Source organism: Heloderma suspectum, chromosome 6, assembly GCF_057233095.1.
Source record: "Heloderma suspectum isolate Gila_16-S chromosome 6, 16-S_ref, whole genome shotgun sequence".
Classification (NCBI taxonomy): Eukaryota; Metazoa; Chordata; class Lepidosauria; order Squamata; family Helodermatidae; genus Heloderma; species Heloderma suspectum.
Genome location: NC_139463.1, coordinates 54,895,938 through 54,914,249, shown reverse-complemented (window position 1 = coordinate 54,914,249; position 18,312 = coordinate 54,895,938). Strand labels below are relative to the sequence as shown.

At 45.9% G+C, this 18,312-nt stretch overlaps 1 protein-coding gene across 1 annotated transcript in view; it reads right to left on the bottom strand.

Annotated features, from left to right (window-relative positions):
- The window catches only part of ZNF385C (zinc finger protein 385C), a 142,747-nt gene extending 124,638 nt beyond the window's left edge, over positions 1-18,109 (bottom strand). Inside the window, exon 1 of the mRNA XM_084808227.1 lies at positions 17,860-18,109. Coding sequence (XP_084664353.1) covers positions 17,860-18,109 — 250 coding nt within the window. The remainder of the gene's footprint in view (positions 1-17,859) is intronic.
- Positions 18,110-18,312: the final 203 nt, after the last annotated feature.

Below are 18,312 nucleotides of genomic sequence, written 5' to 3'. Positions count from 1 at the left end.
GACCACGGGCTATACTTCCTGGAAGATGGGCTGTTGGCAAGGGATGGGTTGCACCTCACAAAGGATGGGAAGAATGTGTTTGGCCACAGCATGAAGAACTTCTCCAGGGCCAGATGAACTGCATCCTAGAGTAATAAAGAAACTGGCAGAAGAACTCTCAGACCGCTGTCTATTCTCTTTGAGAAATCATGGAGGACGGGGGAAGTGCCAGATGACTGGAAGAGGGCTAATGTTGCCCCTATCTTCAAAAAGGGTAAAATGGAGGAACCTGTGAACTACAGACCAGTCAGTCTGACATCAATCCCTGGGAAAATTCTGGAGCAGATGATAAAGCAATCCATCTGTAAGCACCTTGAAAACAATGCTGTGATTACTCGAAGCCAACATGGATTTGTCAAAAACAAGTCCTGGCAGACAAATCTGATCTCATTTTTTGATCAAGTAACCTCCCTCGTAGACTGTGGGAATGCTGTAGACATAATATACCTCGACTTCAGCAAAGCTTTCGACAAAGTGCCCCATGATATCCTGATGAGCAAACTAGCTCAAAGTGGGCTTGATGGAACAACAATCCGGTAGATCCACAGTTGGCTACAGAATCGGACTCAAAGAGTGCTTATCAATGGGACCTTATCAAACTGGGGAGAGGTAACGAGTGGGGTACCGCAGGGCTTAGTCCTGGGCCCAGTGCTCTTCCACATTTTTATTAATGACTTGGAGGAGGAGGTGCAGGGAATGCTGATCAGATTTGCAGATGACACAAAATTGGGAGGGATAGCTAAAGTTTGGAAGACAATTTGCTAAAGATAGCTAAAGTCTGAAACAAACTTCAAAGTGATCTGGATAGACTGGAGCGCTGGGCAGAAAACAACAGAATGACATTTAATAGGGATAAATGCCAAGTTCTGCACCTAGGAAAAAGAAACCAAATGCACAGTTACAAGATGGGGGATACGTGGCTCAACAATACTACAAGTGAGAAGGATCTTGGAATTGTCGATCACAAGCGGAATATGAGCCAACAATGTGATGTGGCTGCAAAAAAGGCAAATGCTATTTTGGGATGCATTAGTAGAAGCATAGCTTCCAAATCCTGGGAAGTACTAGTTCCCCTGTACTCAGCACTGGTTAGGCCTCATCTGGAGTACTGTGTCCAGTTCTGGGCACCACACTTTCAGAAGGATGCAGACAAACTGGAGAGGGTTCAGAGGAGGGCAACAAAGGTGATCAGGGGACTGGAAACAAAGCCCTATGAAGAGAGACTGAAAGAACTGGGCATGTTTAGCCTTGAGAAGAGAAGACCGAGGGGAGATATGATAGCACTGTTCAAGTACTTGAAAGGTTGTCACAGAGAAGAAGGCCAGGATCTCTTCTTGATCATGCCAGAGTGCAGGACACGGAATCATGGGCTCAAGTTACAGGAAGCCAGATTCCGGCTGAACATCAGGAAAAACCTCCTGACTGTTAGAGCAATACGACAATGGAACCAATTCCCTAGGGAGGTGGTGGGCTCTCCCACACCGGAGGCCTTCAAGACGGGGCTGGACAGCCATCTGTCAGGGATGCTCTGACTTGGATTCCTGCACTAAGTAGGGGGTTGGACTTGATGGCCTTGTAGGCCCCTTCCAGCCCTACTATTCTATGATTCTATTCTATGATTCTATAAAATTGTTTTAAGTCCTAATGGTAAGTCAGGTTGGGGGCCCTATTTGGGCTGAAACTCATACGTTTATAAAAATCTGTAAGTGGCAGTTCATCAGTAGTGCTGAGCCAAACAGGAAGCAATTAGAGGTGAAGTAAGATGTTCCAGTAGAGGAAGCTTCTAATAACCCTGAAAACCCTCAATATTTATTTATTAATTAAATCTATATCCTGCCTTTCTGCCAAAAATGGCACTCAAGGAGGCCAACAATAATAAAATACAGATATTAAAACATAAAAGCAAATCAATTTAAAACATAATTTGGAATATAACGATAAAAGGAATACACTGCACCCAACCAGTTAAAATCTCCTTCAGCAGCCCATTAGCTTAAATGTCAAAGCCCTGCCTGAATAAAAATGTCTTTGCCTGGTGGTAGAAAGACAACAAGAGGAGCCAGCCTAGCTTCTCTCAGCAGGACGTTCCAGAGCCTGAGAGCAGCCACTTAGAAGGCCCCACTGCTTCTGATGGCAATGAAACCGAGAGAAGGACCCCCCCTGAAGATCTTAAACCCTGGGCTCTCTCGTATGGGAGAACGCGGACTTTCAAACAGCCTGGCCCCAAGTCGTTTAGGGCTTTATAGGTCATAACTTTGAATTGCACCCGGAAACAGACTGGTAGCAAGTGAGACTATGGTAACAAGGGAGTCCCATGTGATCACTGTAACCGGGCCCAGTCAGCAGTCTGGCTGAAGCTTTCTGGACCAACTGAAGTTTCCATACATTTTTCAAAAGCAGTCCCACATAGAATGCATTTCAGTAGTCCGAACGGGATGCAACTAAGGCATGTGTCACCATGGCCAGATCTGACATCTCCAGAAAAGGCACAGTGGGTGCACCAGCCTCAACTCCTGGCCACCACTGAAACCTGGGCATCCAGGTTTAGGGCTGAATCCAGGAGTACACCCAAACTGCAAACCTCAGTCTTCAAGGAAAGTATAACCCCAGCCAGCACAGGTCCCTGATCTGCTTTTAGACTACCCAGGAGCACCTCTGTCTTGTCTGGATTAAGCTGCAATTTGTTTGCCCTCACCCAGTCCATCACCGAAATCACATACTGTCACCGAACAGAACTAGAACAACCTTCTTAGATTTGATGAAGATAAAGTGTTAGGCATGATCAGCATAATGGTGGCACGGAACTCCAAAACCTCAGGCAACGTCTCCCAGCGATTCCATGTATACATTAAATAGCATGGGGGACACGATGGAACCCTGAGGGACACCACAGCTCAGTGTCCGCAGTGTTGAGCTGGAGTCCCCCAGTACCACCTACTGAAATTGCCCCTCAAAGAAGGCCAGAGCCACCATAGAACAGTGCCCCCAAGTCCCATCCCATGCAGAATGGTTGAGGGTATTGAAAGTCACCAAAAGGTCCAGCAGAACCAACAGGGACACACTCCCCCTGTCCCGTTCCAAACATAGATCATCCACCAAGGTGACCAAAGCAGTCTCTGTCCCATAGCCAGGCCTGAAACCAGATTGAAACGGATCTAGATAATCCACCTCATCCAGAAACCCCTGGAGCTGAGAAGCCACCACACACTCCAGCACCTTGCCCAAGAATGGAATACTGGAGACTGGCCAGAAATTATCCAACATGGTGGAGTTCAGGGAGGGTATTTTTAAACAAAGGTCTCACCAGCACCTCTTTTAGGCAAGATGGAATCACACCTTGTTGTAAAGAGGCATTCACCACTATCCTTAACCACTTGGCCAGTTCCCCCATCTCTTAGCCGCTTTTATAAGCCAGGAAAGGCAAGGGTCCAGCACACAGTTCAATCCAGTCTGCATTGGACAGGCTGGTGCTGCAGTTGCATTTATTTATCTTTCATTGCTACAGATCAGGCCTGAAAAAAGACAGGAGGACAACACTGACATTCTATGGGTTGCCAGGGATGTCATCTAGATAGTTTCTAAGAGGGTGTGACTGGTGGCAATTCCAGATCAAACAACTAGTGTGGAGACAACCCAAGAAACAGAAGCCACTCCAGGTAGCATTTTTCTGTTTGCAAAAAATGGGAGTCCCTCCTCCAAATAAAACCTCTACAGCTTAAATTTAAAAAACGTAGTTTGCTGTTGCATAATGTGTGAGAGCCCCGCCCCCGCCCCCTTGCCAGTATAGTGCACAACAAGGAGCATAGAGGATCCCTATTAAAAACCTGTTCCTTTCCCCCTAGACCCCTGAACTGGAAAGGAAAGCAAACAAGGAAGGGAGCTATGCACAATTCAGGTTCTGCAACTGCTCCCATACACCAGCTTCAGGGAACCTGGCTCTGATACGTATGGCTTTACTGCCCCCTCCAGTCTCTGCACAAATGCTGGAACATTGTTGGAAAATACACGCTGGGATTCCACCAGTGCAGCTGAGCTACTGCAACTGATTCATGCTACATGGTTATGCTACAACCCAGGAACCCCTAGTACAAATGCAGAAAACATAAGATGTGGAACAACCCTCAGGGTAGTGAAAGAGAAACAGACATGTATTTATGAGGGCAAATTCATACATCATCAGTGATGACTTGCATTTGTGAAAAGAAAAACCATCAGTGATAAGACAAGAACTTTTATATCACCTTCACAAAATGCTTTTTAGGGGAGGCAGTTCACACATTCAACTGAGTCGCTGAAAGATGTGTTGAGTGATGATGTACATCTGCTTCCCGCAACCTGGTGCCCTCCAGACGTGTTGTACTTCAACTCCTATCATCCCCAGTGGGCATGGCAAGTTGGATGTACACGTTTGTCTGAATCTAGTCTAATTCGCTGTTGTGTAACTCTACTTCTCCCACCACTCTAGATACGGAAAATGATGGAACTTGGGTTCAGGAAGATCATGCGAGAAGCTGACAAGGGCTGAGATGAGGAACTAGTATGCAAAGAGCAGGTAGTTCCAGAATTAGTAACCAAGTCTGGATCTTAGAGCCAAAGGCTCTCGTTTCTCATTGGAATTATTTCTATAAATTACACCTCTTTAAGAAAGTGAGGTTACTTTAAGGACGGGTAAATCCGATAGTGGAGGAAGCTGACCTGTAAGTGAAATGGGATTGACACCAGGATGGTGCTGAATCAATTGAAAGAACAGTGCAATACACCTTAACCAAGATCTGTTCACTGAGCCATTGATTATACTCCTCCCACCCCAGGCTAGATGCAGGCTGGTAATCATCACTGCTTACAAATTACTGGAATGACTAAACAGCAAATTGTATTCACTCCCTCTAATCATATAGCAAAATGCATAGGATTTTTATGAGCTGCTTCACTGCCCCCCCTCCTGAAAAAGATGCCAGCCAAGTAAAAACAAGCTAGCACTGCCCCCAGCTTAGCTTTTCCTTTCTGAATTCATGTTCAGAGAAGTTGGCAAAGATGACTCACAATAAGGTTGATGGTGGCATTTCTACACCAATGTCATGAACACAATGGAGGTCGTAATACCCTAGCAGTTCCTACAGCTCAGACCATGTTTTTGGCCCCTGCTCCTCACCTTTCTCTTTATAACTTTGAGATCTCTCTGAACTGGCATTAGGCAGCCACATGTTGCTTTACCACCAACTCAAGGAGGAGCAGATGTCTTTCCATGGAGGGTGCCCCGGAGCCACCTGAAGATGGGACACAGCCCTGCACTCCACAGAACACTGAGGAAGGCACTCAGGTCCAGATGGATGGGAGGAATTTAACCACAAACCCAAGGAGGAGCAGATGTGTGATAATGGCTGGAGACTCCTAAATGAGAGGGATGGAGGCAGCTGTGTGCACACCAGACATGCCATCTTGGGAGATGTGTTGCTTTTCTGGAGCATGTTTTCAAGAAGTGAAGGCTACCAAGACTCATCAAACCAGCTGACTACTATCCTCTTCTGTTGATCCATGTGAGAACAAATGATACAGCCAGAAGAAATATTGACTAGATCTCAAAAGACTATGAGGCTCTGGATAGGAAAGTGAAGGAATAGGGAACGCAAATGGTGTTTTCATCAGTCCTTCCTGTCGAAGACCAGGGCATTGGTAGGGAAAGGAGGACACTGGAAGTGAACGGCTGGCTATGCAGATGGTGCCGCTGGGAAAGGTTTGGTTTCACGTGGACCCATGACACCAATATGAAGGACTCCTTGCAGATGCCGGGGTGCGCCTCCCGGGGACTGGGAAGGGTGTTTTCGGCAGGAGCCCTGCAAACCTGATCAGGAGGGCTTTAAACTAACTCCTGGGGGGGGGGGGAGCCCAGAGCCAACTACTGAGCCAAGTATTACAGAAAAGAAGACAAAGGAGAAAGGAGGAGACATGAGAGTGGAGGTGGATCGCAGTAAGCTGCAGGGAAATACAGCAGGGAAACTGGGACGGTGCAACACCCATGGCCTCCGATGTCTATATACTAACCCAAAGAGCATGGGAAACAAATAGGATGAACTTGAAATCCTAATATGAGATAGTAAATACAATCTGATAGGTATCACTGAGACTTGCGATATAGCCACTGAAGGGCATACCTTGTTCAACAGGAAGGGAGGGGGAGTAGTGTTATCTGTGAGGAATGTATACACCTGTGTGGAAATCCGTGATTCTGAGAATGGAAGGCTGGTGAAAGCATTTGGGTAAAGACAGAGGGAGGGAGAAACAACAGTGATCCTGTTGAGGCAGTTTACTACAGACTGCCCAGCCAGCCAGAAGACATGGATGGGGCCTTCCTGGAACAAATGACAATACTTTCGCAGAGGCAAGCAGTAGTAGTAATGGGGAATCTCAACTATTCTGACACCTGCTAGAACTCTGCAAAGAATGGAACATCCAATATGTTTCTGACTTGTCTTGCTGACAACTTCATCTCTCAGAAGATGGAAAAAGGTACAAGGGGATCTGCTGTCCTGGACTTAATTCGGACAAACAGGGGAAAAATGGTAGATGAAGTGAAAGTGGCAGGAGCCTTAGGGGAAAGTGACCATGTACACTTGGAATTGGTGATACAGCAGGCCGTGAAAACTAAGCTTAGTCGGATGTGTACTTTGAACTTTAGGAAAGACAGTTTCTAAAAGCTCAAGGAGAAGTGGGATGGGATTCCATGGCTGGAAATCTTGAAGGGAAAAAGAGTTCAACGGGGATGGGAGATCCTGAAAACTGAAACACTAAAAGCACAATCACAAACTATTCCCATGACAAGGAAAATGGGGGACATTTTAAAAAGTCTGTGTGGCTGCACAGGTGGCTCTGTGATGAGACAAGACTTAAAAGGCTCATGGGTAGGATATGGAAGGAGGGGTGTATTACCACGGAGGAGGACAACAATGTTGCCTGAACCTGTACGAATGATGTCACAAAGGTGAAGGCCCAGAATGAGTGGAGGCGTGTGAGGGATGCTAAAAACAACAAAAAGGGCTCCTCTGGCTATGTTAGGCACAGGAAGAAGATCAAGGAAGGGGAAGGTCTGCTGCTTACTGAAGACGGTTTACAGGTGATGGAGAGAAGGCAGAACTACTCAACTCCTATTTTGACCCAGTTTTCTCCCGTAAGGGAAGTTGTGTTTAACTTGGGACAAGGAAAACAAGGATATATGGAGGGATTTGCAGCCCAAAATAAATAAGGACATGGTTAGAGAGCACTTAGCTACCTTAAATGAGTTCAAGTCTCAAGAGCCGGAAGAATTACATCCCTGGGTGCTGAAGGTGCTTGCAGATGTTATTTCAGAGCTGCTGTTTGTAATCTCCGAGAACTCCTGGGGCAGTATGCAACAGTGACATTCTGCAAATGCAAATAGCGTTAGTGGAGCTCCGCTGAATCTTTCTGTTGTGCAAGAAGTTGCCCATTATGTTTGTGCAACTGGTTGCGCAAGCCATTGTGCAATGTGTTGCACAAGTGAAATGTACAATGCATTGCACAACGAGTTGCACAACAGGTTGCACAAGAGTTATGCAAAACCACTTGTGCAGCCACACTTGTGTAGAAACATTTGTGCAAATGTAACTTTAATTGGATTCTTCTCTTGCGCATAGTTCAGAACCTAGTTTCTGCTAGCGCAACGTCATTTGCGCTAATAGAATGACAGTTATATACTGGTGAGGCACCAGAACAGGTGAGACACCAGAAGTCTGGAGAAAGGCAAATGTTATCCCCATCTTCAAGAAGGTAGATAAAGAAAATTATACATTGATCAGCCTGACATCAATACCTGGCAAATTCCTCGAACAGATGATTAAGCAGTCAGTCTATGAGCATCTAGAAAATAATGCACTGATTACTAGGAATCAACATGCATTTCTCAGGAATACGTTATGCCAGACCTATCTTATCTCCTTTTTTTGATGAAGTGACTAGTTTGGTAGATCATGGGAATGCTGTGGACACATAGTATATCTTGATTTCAGCAGTGTTTTTGACAAGGTCGACATGATATGCTTGTTGACAAGATGGTAAAATGTGGGTTGGACAATAACTACAATTAGGTAGACCTGCTGCTGGTTGAGCAACTACTCGATGAGTGCTAACTAATGGCTCAGCATCCTCCTCGAGGGACATCTCGAGTGAAGTGCCACAGGCCTTGTCCTAGGCCCTGTGATGTTCATCATTTTTTATAAATGACATGGAATCATAGAATCATAGAATAGTAGGGTTGGAAGGGGCCTACAAGGCCATCGAGTCCAACCCCCTGCTCAATGCAGGAATCCAAGTCAGAGCATCCCTGACAGATGGCTGTCCAGCCTCATCTTGAACGCCTCCAGTGTGGGACAGCCCACCACCCACCTAGGTAATGGGTTCCACTGTCATATTGCTCTAACAGTCAGGAAGTTTTTCCTGATGTTCAGCTGGAATCTGGCTTCCTGTAACTTGAGCCCATGATTCTGTGTTCTGCACTCTGGGATGATCGAGAAGAGATCCTGGCCTTCCTCTCTGTGACAACCTTTCAAGTCCTTGAGGAGCGCTCTCATATCTCCCCTCAGTCTTTTCTTCTCAAGGCTAAACAGGCCCAGTTCTTTCAGTCTCCTTCATAGGGCTTTGTTTCCAGTCCCCTGATCATCTTTGTTGCCCTCCTCTGAACCCTCTCCAGTTTGTCTGCATCCTTCTTAAAGTGTGGTACCCAGAACTGGACACAGTAGCCCAGATGAGGCCTAACCAGTGCTGAGTAGAGGGGAACTAGTACTTCCCGGGATTTGGGAGCTATGCTTCTATTAATGCAGCCCAAAAGAGCATTTGCCTTTTTTGCAGCCACATCACATTGTTGGCTCATATTCCGCTTGTGATCGACAACAATTCCAAGATCCTTCTCACTTGTAGTATTGTTGAGCCACGTATCCCCCATCTTGTAACTGTGCATTTGGTTTCTTTTTCCTATGTGCAGAACTTGGCATTTATCCCTATAAAATGCCATTCTGTTGTTTTATGCCCAGCGCTCCAGCCTATCAAGATCACTTTGAATTTTGTTTCTGTCTTCCAAAGTATTAGCTATCCTGCCCAGTTTTGTGTCATCTGCAAATCTGATCAGCATTCCCTGCACCTCCTCCTCCAAGTCACTAATAAAAATGTGGAAGAGCACTGGGCCCAGGACTGAGCCCTGCGGTAACCCCACTCGTTACCTCTCCCTAGTTTGAGAAGGTCCCATTGATAAGCACTCTTTGAGTCCGATTCTGTAGCCAACTGTGGATCCACCGGATCATTGTTTCATCTAGCCCACTTTGAGCTAGTTTGCTCATCAGGATATCATGGGGCACTTTGTCAAAAGCTTTGCTGAAATCGAGGTATATTATGTCTACAGCATTCCCATGGTCCACAAGGGAGGTGACTTGATCAAAAAATGAGATCAGATTTGTCTGCCAGGACTTGTTTTTGACAAATCCATGTTGGCTTCGAGTAATCACAGCATTGTTTTCAAGGTGCTTACAGATGGATTGCTTTATCATCTGCTCCAGAATTTTCCCAGGGATTGATGTCAGACTGACTGGTCTGTAGTTCACAGGTTCCTCCATTTTACCCTTTTTGAAGATAGGGACAACATTAGCCCTCCTCCAGTCCTCTGGCACTTCCCCCGTCCTCCATGATTGCTCAAAGAGAATAGACAGCGGTTCCGAGAGTTCTTCTGCCAGTTCCTTTATTACTCTAGGATGCAGTTCATCTGGCCCTGGAGATGTGAACTCATTCAAAGTAATGAGGTGTTCCTTGACCATATGCCTGTTGATCTCAAACTGCAATCCTGCCCCTTCAGTCTGTACTTCGCCTTTTCCAGGGGGGTCATAGACCCTCTTTTGGGAGAAGACTGAGCCAAAGTAGGAATTGAGCACCTCTGCCTTTTCCTTGTCATCTGTTATCATTTTGCCATCCTTATTTAATAGCTGAACAACCATTTCTTTCCTCTGTCTTTTACTATGCACGTAGCTGAAGAAAACATTTTTGTTGCTTTTGGCATCCCTTGCTAACCTCAGCTCATTCTCATCTTTAGCCTTCCTGACGCCATCCCTGCAATTCTGTGCTACCTGCCTGTACTCTTCCTTTGTTGCTTGGCCTTCTTTCCACTTCCTATATGTGTCCTTTTTTGTTTTCAGGTCATCTCTAAGCTTTTTGTGAAGCCATATTGGCTTCTTCTGTTGTCTTCCACCTTTTCTTCTTGTTGGAATTGTTTGTAATTGTGCCTTGAGAATTTCCTTTTTTAAAAGCTCCCACCCATCTTGGACTCCTTTTCTCGTTAGCGTCGCTTGCCATGGGACCCTACTGATCATCTTACAGACATGGAGAAGAATGTAGAGAGGCTGATGATAATCTGCAAAGGAGATGAAGCTAGAAGGGATAGCCAACACCACAGAAGGCAGGATCAAAATTCAAAAGAATCTAGACAGGCTGGAACACTGGGCTGAATCTAACGAGATGAGATTCAACAGAGATACATATGAAAAGGACCTGGGTGTCTTCGTGGATCACAACCTGAATGTGAGCCAGCAGTGTGATGTGTCAGCTAAGAAAGTTAATGCAATCTTGGGCTGCAGTACAGAAGTAGAGTGTCCATACCACGGGAAGTAATAGTTCCGCTCTATTCTGTGTTAGTTAGGCCACATTTGGAGTACCGACTCAAGTTCTGGACACCCCATTTCAAGAAGGACATCGACAAGAGCATCCAGAGAACAGCAGCTAGGATGGTGAGGGGTCTGGAAGCCAAATCCTATGAGGAATGGTTGAAAGAGCTGGTTCCTGGAGAAGAGAAGATTAAGGGGAGACATGATAGCAGTCTTCAAATACCTGAAAGGCCGAAGATGGAGGAGAACTATCTCTCTCCTCTCTACTGCTTTCAAAAGCTGGGCTATAACCAACAGGTGGAAATTGCAGGGAAGCAAATTTTGGCTAAACATTAGGAGAAACTTCCTAGCAGTGGGAGCTGTTCAGTAGTGGAACAGATTGCCTTGGGAGGTGGTGGGTTTTCCTTCAGTGGAGGTTTAAGCAGAGGCTGAATGGCCATCTGTCAGGGACGCTGTAGCTGCATCTTGCACTGCAGAGCCTGCATTGAGCAGGGAGTTGGACTAGATGAGCTCCGAGGTACCTTCCGACTCTATGATTTAATACACCAATTTCTGCACAATCTTATACTTGTACACTCAGAACTAATGGGTAAACTACACACTGTGTTAAATACGTAGCATGCAGCTGATCCTCACTCCCCCCCCCCTTGAAGTAAGCACACGGAGCCCCACTGCGGCAATGGGGTTTTCCTCTTTTTTTAGCCCCTGAATGTGTGTGTGTGTGTGGTGGAAATATAGGGAGGAACGCAGCTGGGTGGAAAGCTGTGTTCTCCCCTGCCTGTATGCAGTGGTCCCAATCTGGATCAGAGCTCTTGGGGACTGACTTAAGAGGTTTTTAAAAAGATGGAATCAGCTGCATGCTACATATTTAACGTAGCATCTAGTTTAGGCCTAAGTCTCATTAAGTTCAATGGGGCGTACACCCAGGTAAATAGCTATACAATTACAGCCTTAGAATGTACATAGTTAAAATGAATGAGAGATTTGAACAGAGAGAAGTCAAAACCAAAATCCAGTACCCAGCTGAAGTCAGCTTTTGACTCTCCAGTGTGTGCAATTTGAATGTAACTTCTACATTGTCTAGAATGTAACTTCTGCATTTCCCAACTTGGTGCCCTCAGGATGTGTTGGACTACAGCTTCCATCATTCCCAGCTAGCACAGCTAATGGCTCAATACATGTGGAGACTGAGAAAGACTGAGCTAGAATGTACATTTCATTTTGAAACAACTCTCTTTTGCTTTCTACACTGCAGTTACTGTCAAAGTCTTAAAAACTGCATTCTTAGACTCAGTGCAGTTGTAACACTGCCCAGTCTCCTACCCATGATTAGGAGATCAGTAGCATCGAAATCAGATTGATTATGTCCTTTGCAGCCAAAGATGGAGAGCCTCTATACAGTCAGTAAAAACAATACCTGGAGCTGACTGTGGCTCAGATCATGAGCTTCTTCTTGCAAAATTTCAGCTTAAATTGAAGAACGTAAGGAAAACCACTAAACCATTCCGGTATGACCTCAATCATATCCCTTATGAATATACAGTGGAGGTGAGGAATAGATTTCAGGGATTAGACCTGATAGACAGAGTGCCTGAGGAACTATGGACGGAGGTCCGTAACATTGTTCAGGAGGCAGCAACGAAATCCATCCCAAAGAAAAAGAAATGCAAGAAAGCCAAGTGGCTGTCTGATGAGGCTTTACAAGTAGCTGACGAAGGGAAGTGAAAAGCAAGGGAGAAAGGGGAAGATATATCCAACTGAATGCAGAGTTCCAGAGAATAGCAAGGAGAGACAAGAAGGCCTTCTTAAATGAACAATGCAAAGAAATCGAGGAAAACAACAGAATGGGAAAGACTAGAGATCTCTTCAAGAAAATTGGAGATCTCAAGGGAACGTTTTGACGGGCATGATAAAGGACAAAGAAGGCAGGGACCTAACAGAAGCAGATGAGATTAAGAAGAGGTGGCAAGAATACACAGAGTAACTATACAGAAAAGATCTTAATGTCCCTGATAGCCATGATAGTGCGGTCACTGAACTTGAGCTGGACATCCTCGAGAGTGAAGTCAAGTGGGTCTTAGGAAGCATTAGTAACAACAAAGCTAGCGGAGATGACAGTATTCCAGCTGAGCTATTTAAAATCCTAAAAGATGATGCTGTTGAAGTGCTGCATTCAATATGCCAACAAATTTGGAACACTCAACAATGGCCGCAAGACTGGAAAAGGTCATTTTACATTCCAATTCCAAAGAAGGGCAACGCCAAAGAGTGTTCAAACTACCGCACAATTGCGCTCATTTCACATGCCAGCAAGGTGATGCTCAAAATCCTACAAGCTAGGCTTCAGCAGTATGCGAACCGAGAACTACCGGAAGTACAAGCTGGGTTTCGAAGAGGCAGAGGAACTAGAGATCAAATCGCCAATGTTCGCTGGATCATGGAGAAAGCAAGAGAATTCCAGAAAAACGTCTATTTCTGCTTCATTGACTACGCTAAAGCCTTTGATTGTGTGGATCACAACAAAATGTGGCAAATTCTTAAAGAGATGGGAGTACCAGACCACCTTACCTGTCTCCTGAGAAACCTGTACCAGGGTCAAGAAGCAACAGTAAGAACCAGACATGGAACAACCGAGTGGTTCAAAATTGGGAAAGGAGTACGACAAGGCTGCATATTGTCACCCTGCTTATTTAACTTATATGCAGAGTACATCATGAGAAACGCTGGGTTGGATGAATCACAGGTCGGAATTAAGATTGCCGGGAGAATTATCAACAACCTCTGATATGCAGACGATACCACCCTAATGGCAGAAAGCGAAGAGGATCTCAAGAGCCTCTTGTTGAGGGTGAAAGAGGAGAGTGCAAAAGCTGGTTTGAAACTCAACATTAAAAAAACTAAGATCATGGCATCTGGCCCCATCACTTCCTGGCATATAGAAGGGGAAGAAATGGAAGCAGTGACAGATTTTACTTTCTTGGGCTCCAAGATCACCGCAGACGGTGACTGTAGCCATGAAATTAAAAGACGCTTGCTCCTTGGGAGGAAAGCTATGGCAAACCTAGACAGCATAGTAAGAAGCAGAGACATCACCTTGCCGACAAAGGTCCGTCTAATCAAAGCTATGGTTTTCCCAGTAGTAATGTATGGCTGTGAGAGCTGGACTATAAGGAAGGCTGAGCGCCGAAGAATTGATGCTTTCGAACTGTGGTGCTGGGGAAGACTCTTACGAGTCCCCTGGACTGCAAGGAGGTCAAATCAGTCCATCCTAAAGGAAATCAACCCTGAGTGCTCATTGGAAGGACAGATACTGAAGCTGAAGCTCCAATATTTTGGCCACCTAATGCGAAGAGAAAACTCTCTGGAAAAGACCCTGATGCTGGGAAAGACTGAAGGCAAAAGGAGAAGGGGACGACAGAGGATGAGATGGCTAGATAGCATCACTGATGCAATGAATATGAACTTGAGCACACTCCGGGAGAGAGCGCAGGACTGGAAGGCCTGGCGTGCTATGGTCCATGGGGTCACGAAGAGTCGGACACGACTGAATGACTGAACAACAAGCATCCCACAGGCTAACACAGCCCTCTCTCCTCTTGCTCAGGAACTCCTCTCCCTGGCCTTGGAAGAAGTGACACGTGAGGAGGGCGTGGGCCACATGTGCAAGCTCCATCTCCAGCGCCCCTCTCCCCCACGGCTTCATTCCCAACCTTCACACAAAGATCTGCAGGGAGGTACAAAGCACATTCAAGTGAACATGCTTAGGACCTCTGTGAGGGAGCAGCAGGGCACCGCCTGTTACCAGGGTCCCGTCAGATCCTACGTAGCCAGGCCACCCCAGGCCCTGCCAGCTGCTGGGCTCCTTGGGACTGGCTGTGTTGGGGCGGCTGCAAGCAGCGAGGCGCGAATGAATGACAGCACTGACCAGCACACTCACGGCTCATGCTGATGGGCATAAGTAGGTCCACCTGGAGCAGGATGGGGGCGAAGAGAAGGAGGGCAGGAGAAGCTGGCAGGCACAGGATAAAAGGGAAAGAGGAGATGGGGGGCAGGGGGCAGGGAAGGTGGGGAAGGGACAGGGGACTGGACAGAGGCACAGACAAAAGGAGAGAGTGCCAGAACAGGCGGGAAGAATAGCTACTTGCACAGGAGACACCAGAGTCTTGGCTCCTCCACCCTTTTTCCTGGAGCCACTGAACTTACTGGGGATAGAAGAGACCTGACCCTCTTTCTACATTGCCCCTTTAAGAGCAGACTCCAAAGAGGACTCAACAGAGTTAGCTGCCCAAGGCTGAAGGCGGTGGCATTTTGCTGAAGAACCTATTCTGGAGGAAAAGCACCAGGGAGAGATACTAGAGAAGGACTTAGCAGCCATGGGCTCTGTTCCTCCTCATACACTTTGGCAGAGATGAGCCCCAGGTGGATTATTTACCTGCCCAGGATTGGTTCATGCTGTGAATTACGGTAGAGAGAATTGTCCTGTAATGAATCAGCGATTCCCCAATTGTTTATGCTCTTTTTCTGAGACTACCGGTGCTGTAACTAGGGCAGTCTTTCTTATTGAAGTCTTGAGTTAAAGCTGTTGTGCCACTGATGGAGTCAATGGATCAAGGAGGCTTCGATGTGCCTTCGATGCACCACACACAATCTCCCTTCAGACCTTCACGCTCAACGTGCCGAGATTAGGGGTGGGGCAGGCAGGGCCAGCACGCATGGAACATGTTATTTCCATACAGTTTCAGTAACACATTATTTGGAGTTAGCATTATTTCTGAACCAGTGTTAGAGCTAAGCACAGATCATTCAAAAACTTTGTTTGAAACCATGGTTAGAATTGGCTTTGCAAACGGAAGTTTGAGCTAAACAATGTTTACAGAAAACTAAGATGAAATGCAATTCTAACTATGGTTAGCCCTAAAAAGGAAATAGAGGAGGGAGTTCATGTGAAAGACAGAGGAGGAAGAAGTATGCAAGCCTACAGGGTGCTGTCAATCTTCTAACCATGGTTAGGGCATTTTGTGTTTGCAGCATGCCTTAGTGTCACCTATTAAAAACACCCATAGTCTACTCCTAAATTGTATAATTTCATTAAATCAGACAGTTAAATGTCTTATATTTGGGGCAGTCAAATGATTAAACAAGTTAAAGCTGACTGGTCAACTGTCCTTTAACCAGTTTGGATCTGTCGTATTTAAATAAAATTTGCCTATTACGAAAAACTCAATATAAGTGCCCTTCTGATATATCAAAGTTAGTGTGGAGTGTGAGATAATTGACAGTTTAATAAATAAAAGGTACTTGTTAGAAAGAAAGGCCATCATTGCTATTTTTATTTTGTTTCCTAGTAACCCCGGCAAAACCAAAATTGGCTTAAAAAGCTTAAGTTTTCCCAGGCTTGTAATTGGTAATCATGTTCCTGCTCCATTCTTGCTTTCTTTCTATTTATTTATGTTAGTTGTCATCATTGTAATTATTTATTTATTTATTTATTGCATTTATACCCCGCCTTTTTTCCTCTTGCAAGGAACCCAAGGCGGCTTACATTATCCTCCTCCTCTCCATTTTATCCTCACAACAACAACCCTGTGAGGTAGGCTGGGCTGAGAGTCTGTGACTGGCCCAAAGTCACCCAGTGAGCTTCCATGGCCGAGTGGGGACTAGAACCCGGATCTCCCAGCTCCTAGTCCAACACTCTTGCCACTACACCACACCAATTATGTACTATCAGTGTATTTTAATGGTGATTGTAATACTTCTGTATGTAAACCAGATTGAGTTTTTATTATATTAAGTGGCATGCAAGTATTATTAATAAATAGTAACAATAAAACCAAAAAAGTTTGCCTTCATCAATTAATCTACTAAAGATTTAACCTATTAAGCTACTGGTGAAAGCTTGGTGAGTAACTTATGTATATCTCTGAGTAGTCAGGTTTAAAATTAATAACCTTTAGATGGACCTTTATCGCTCCCTTCATACCGAGAGAAAGAAAACAGAAACCACATTTTGCTGCTTGAAGACTATGATTAATATATCATTTCTGTAGTGCCGTCTACATAACACTTTTCAGTAAGCGTGTTGAACCTCTGGCTTGGGGACCAAATCCAGCCCACCAGGGGAGCCAATCCGGACCTCTGGGGTTCCCAGATGACCATGCCCCTTCTCTACATCACCAGGTAGTTCCTGCTTTCCTGCTTCTCGTTTGATGCTCTCCTGGCTTTTGCATGATTTCCTCCCCATTCGAAAAGGTCTTAATTGCAGGAATAGCTTTCAGCGAAAATAGGCAGGCATTTTTAATATTTTGGCCCCACCCATTTTACCTTCCCCCCGCCCGAAAACCCACACCTACACCCCCCACCCACGGAGTGTTTCTGAGAAACTGAATTCAGCTCTTGTGCTGAAAGGGATTCAACCCCCCTGCTTTACAGAGTAACAACAGAAAGACAGGTTCTTGCCACCAGAAGCTCATGGTCTGAAATTTTACACAGGGGAGGCAACAGAAGGAAGGAAGATGGAGGGGAAGGTAAACAAGGGAAGAATATGCACCCAGCTCAGTTAAGCTTAGCTTCAAGCAAGACAGCTGTATCAGTCTATTTCCACCCAAGTCAGTTCCACATGTGTTCATTCATCAGTCCATTCTGTCCCATTGATCTGCACTTCTTTAAAATCCTCACAAAAAAATTTATTTATATACGTGAGAACTAAGGGGTTAAGCCAAAGGCTTCACGGAAACGGTAGGTTTTGAGGATGGATTTGAAGGAGGTGACAGAGACACGGCGCCACACAGGTGTTCTGGGAGGGTGGCCCAGGTAGAAGGGGCAGCAAGGAAGAAAGGGCAGAATCACGTAGAAAATCAGGAGACCTTTGGACAGCTGAGGTTGACGAGTTCTGCCGTGCAGAAACAGCAGCATCATACCGGCTGCCCTTAAGCATGTAGGAACAGGCCAAGGGTAGGCAACATGTGCCCTCCAGATCTTTTGAACTACAATGCCCATCAGCCACAGCCAGCACGGCCAATGGTAAGAGACTACAGGAACTATAGTCCAAAATCTGTGAAGGGTGCTGGGTCACCAGCCTTGGAAATACTGTGGTGTTGAAGGCCACATCCCATTTCAGGCTCTCCACTGCACTTCCTGGAGACCTTGCATACGTTCTGGGCCTTACCTTGACCTGCTGGGGCTTTGCCTTTGCTGAGCTGCCTGAGGCGCTTCTGGTGGGTCTTCCCATTGTAGTGGATCTGGGCCTGTACAGCTGAATTGAGCTGGATATTGCACACCTCACAGAGGGTGAACGATGGGCGCTTCTTCTCCCTTTTGGAGCGCTGCTCTGGCGTACAGCCTATGCTCGTGCTCTCCGTGAGGTTCCCACAGATGCCGCTCCCAGGGGAGTGGGACGGGCTCAGGGGCCGCTTCATCCCTATAGGAAAAAGAGGAGGAGGAGAAGTAGTGCCAGAATCTGCCTGATGATATGTAACGAATGAATGTTTGGGGCAAAACTCATAAGCACAGCTGTAGCTCCCCTTGAGGCTGGTGATCTGGTACAAGCACCACAAACAATACATAGAAACGGCCTCTAGATGGAGTAAATTGTCTTCACTGCAGGTTAACTCACTCAGCT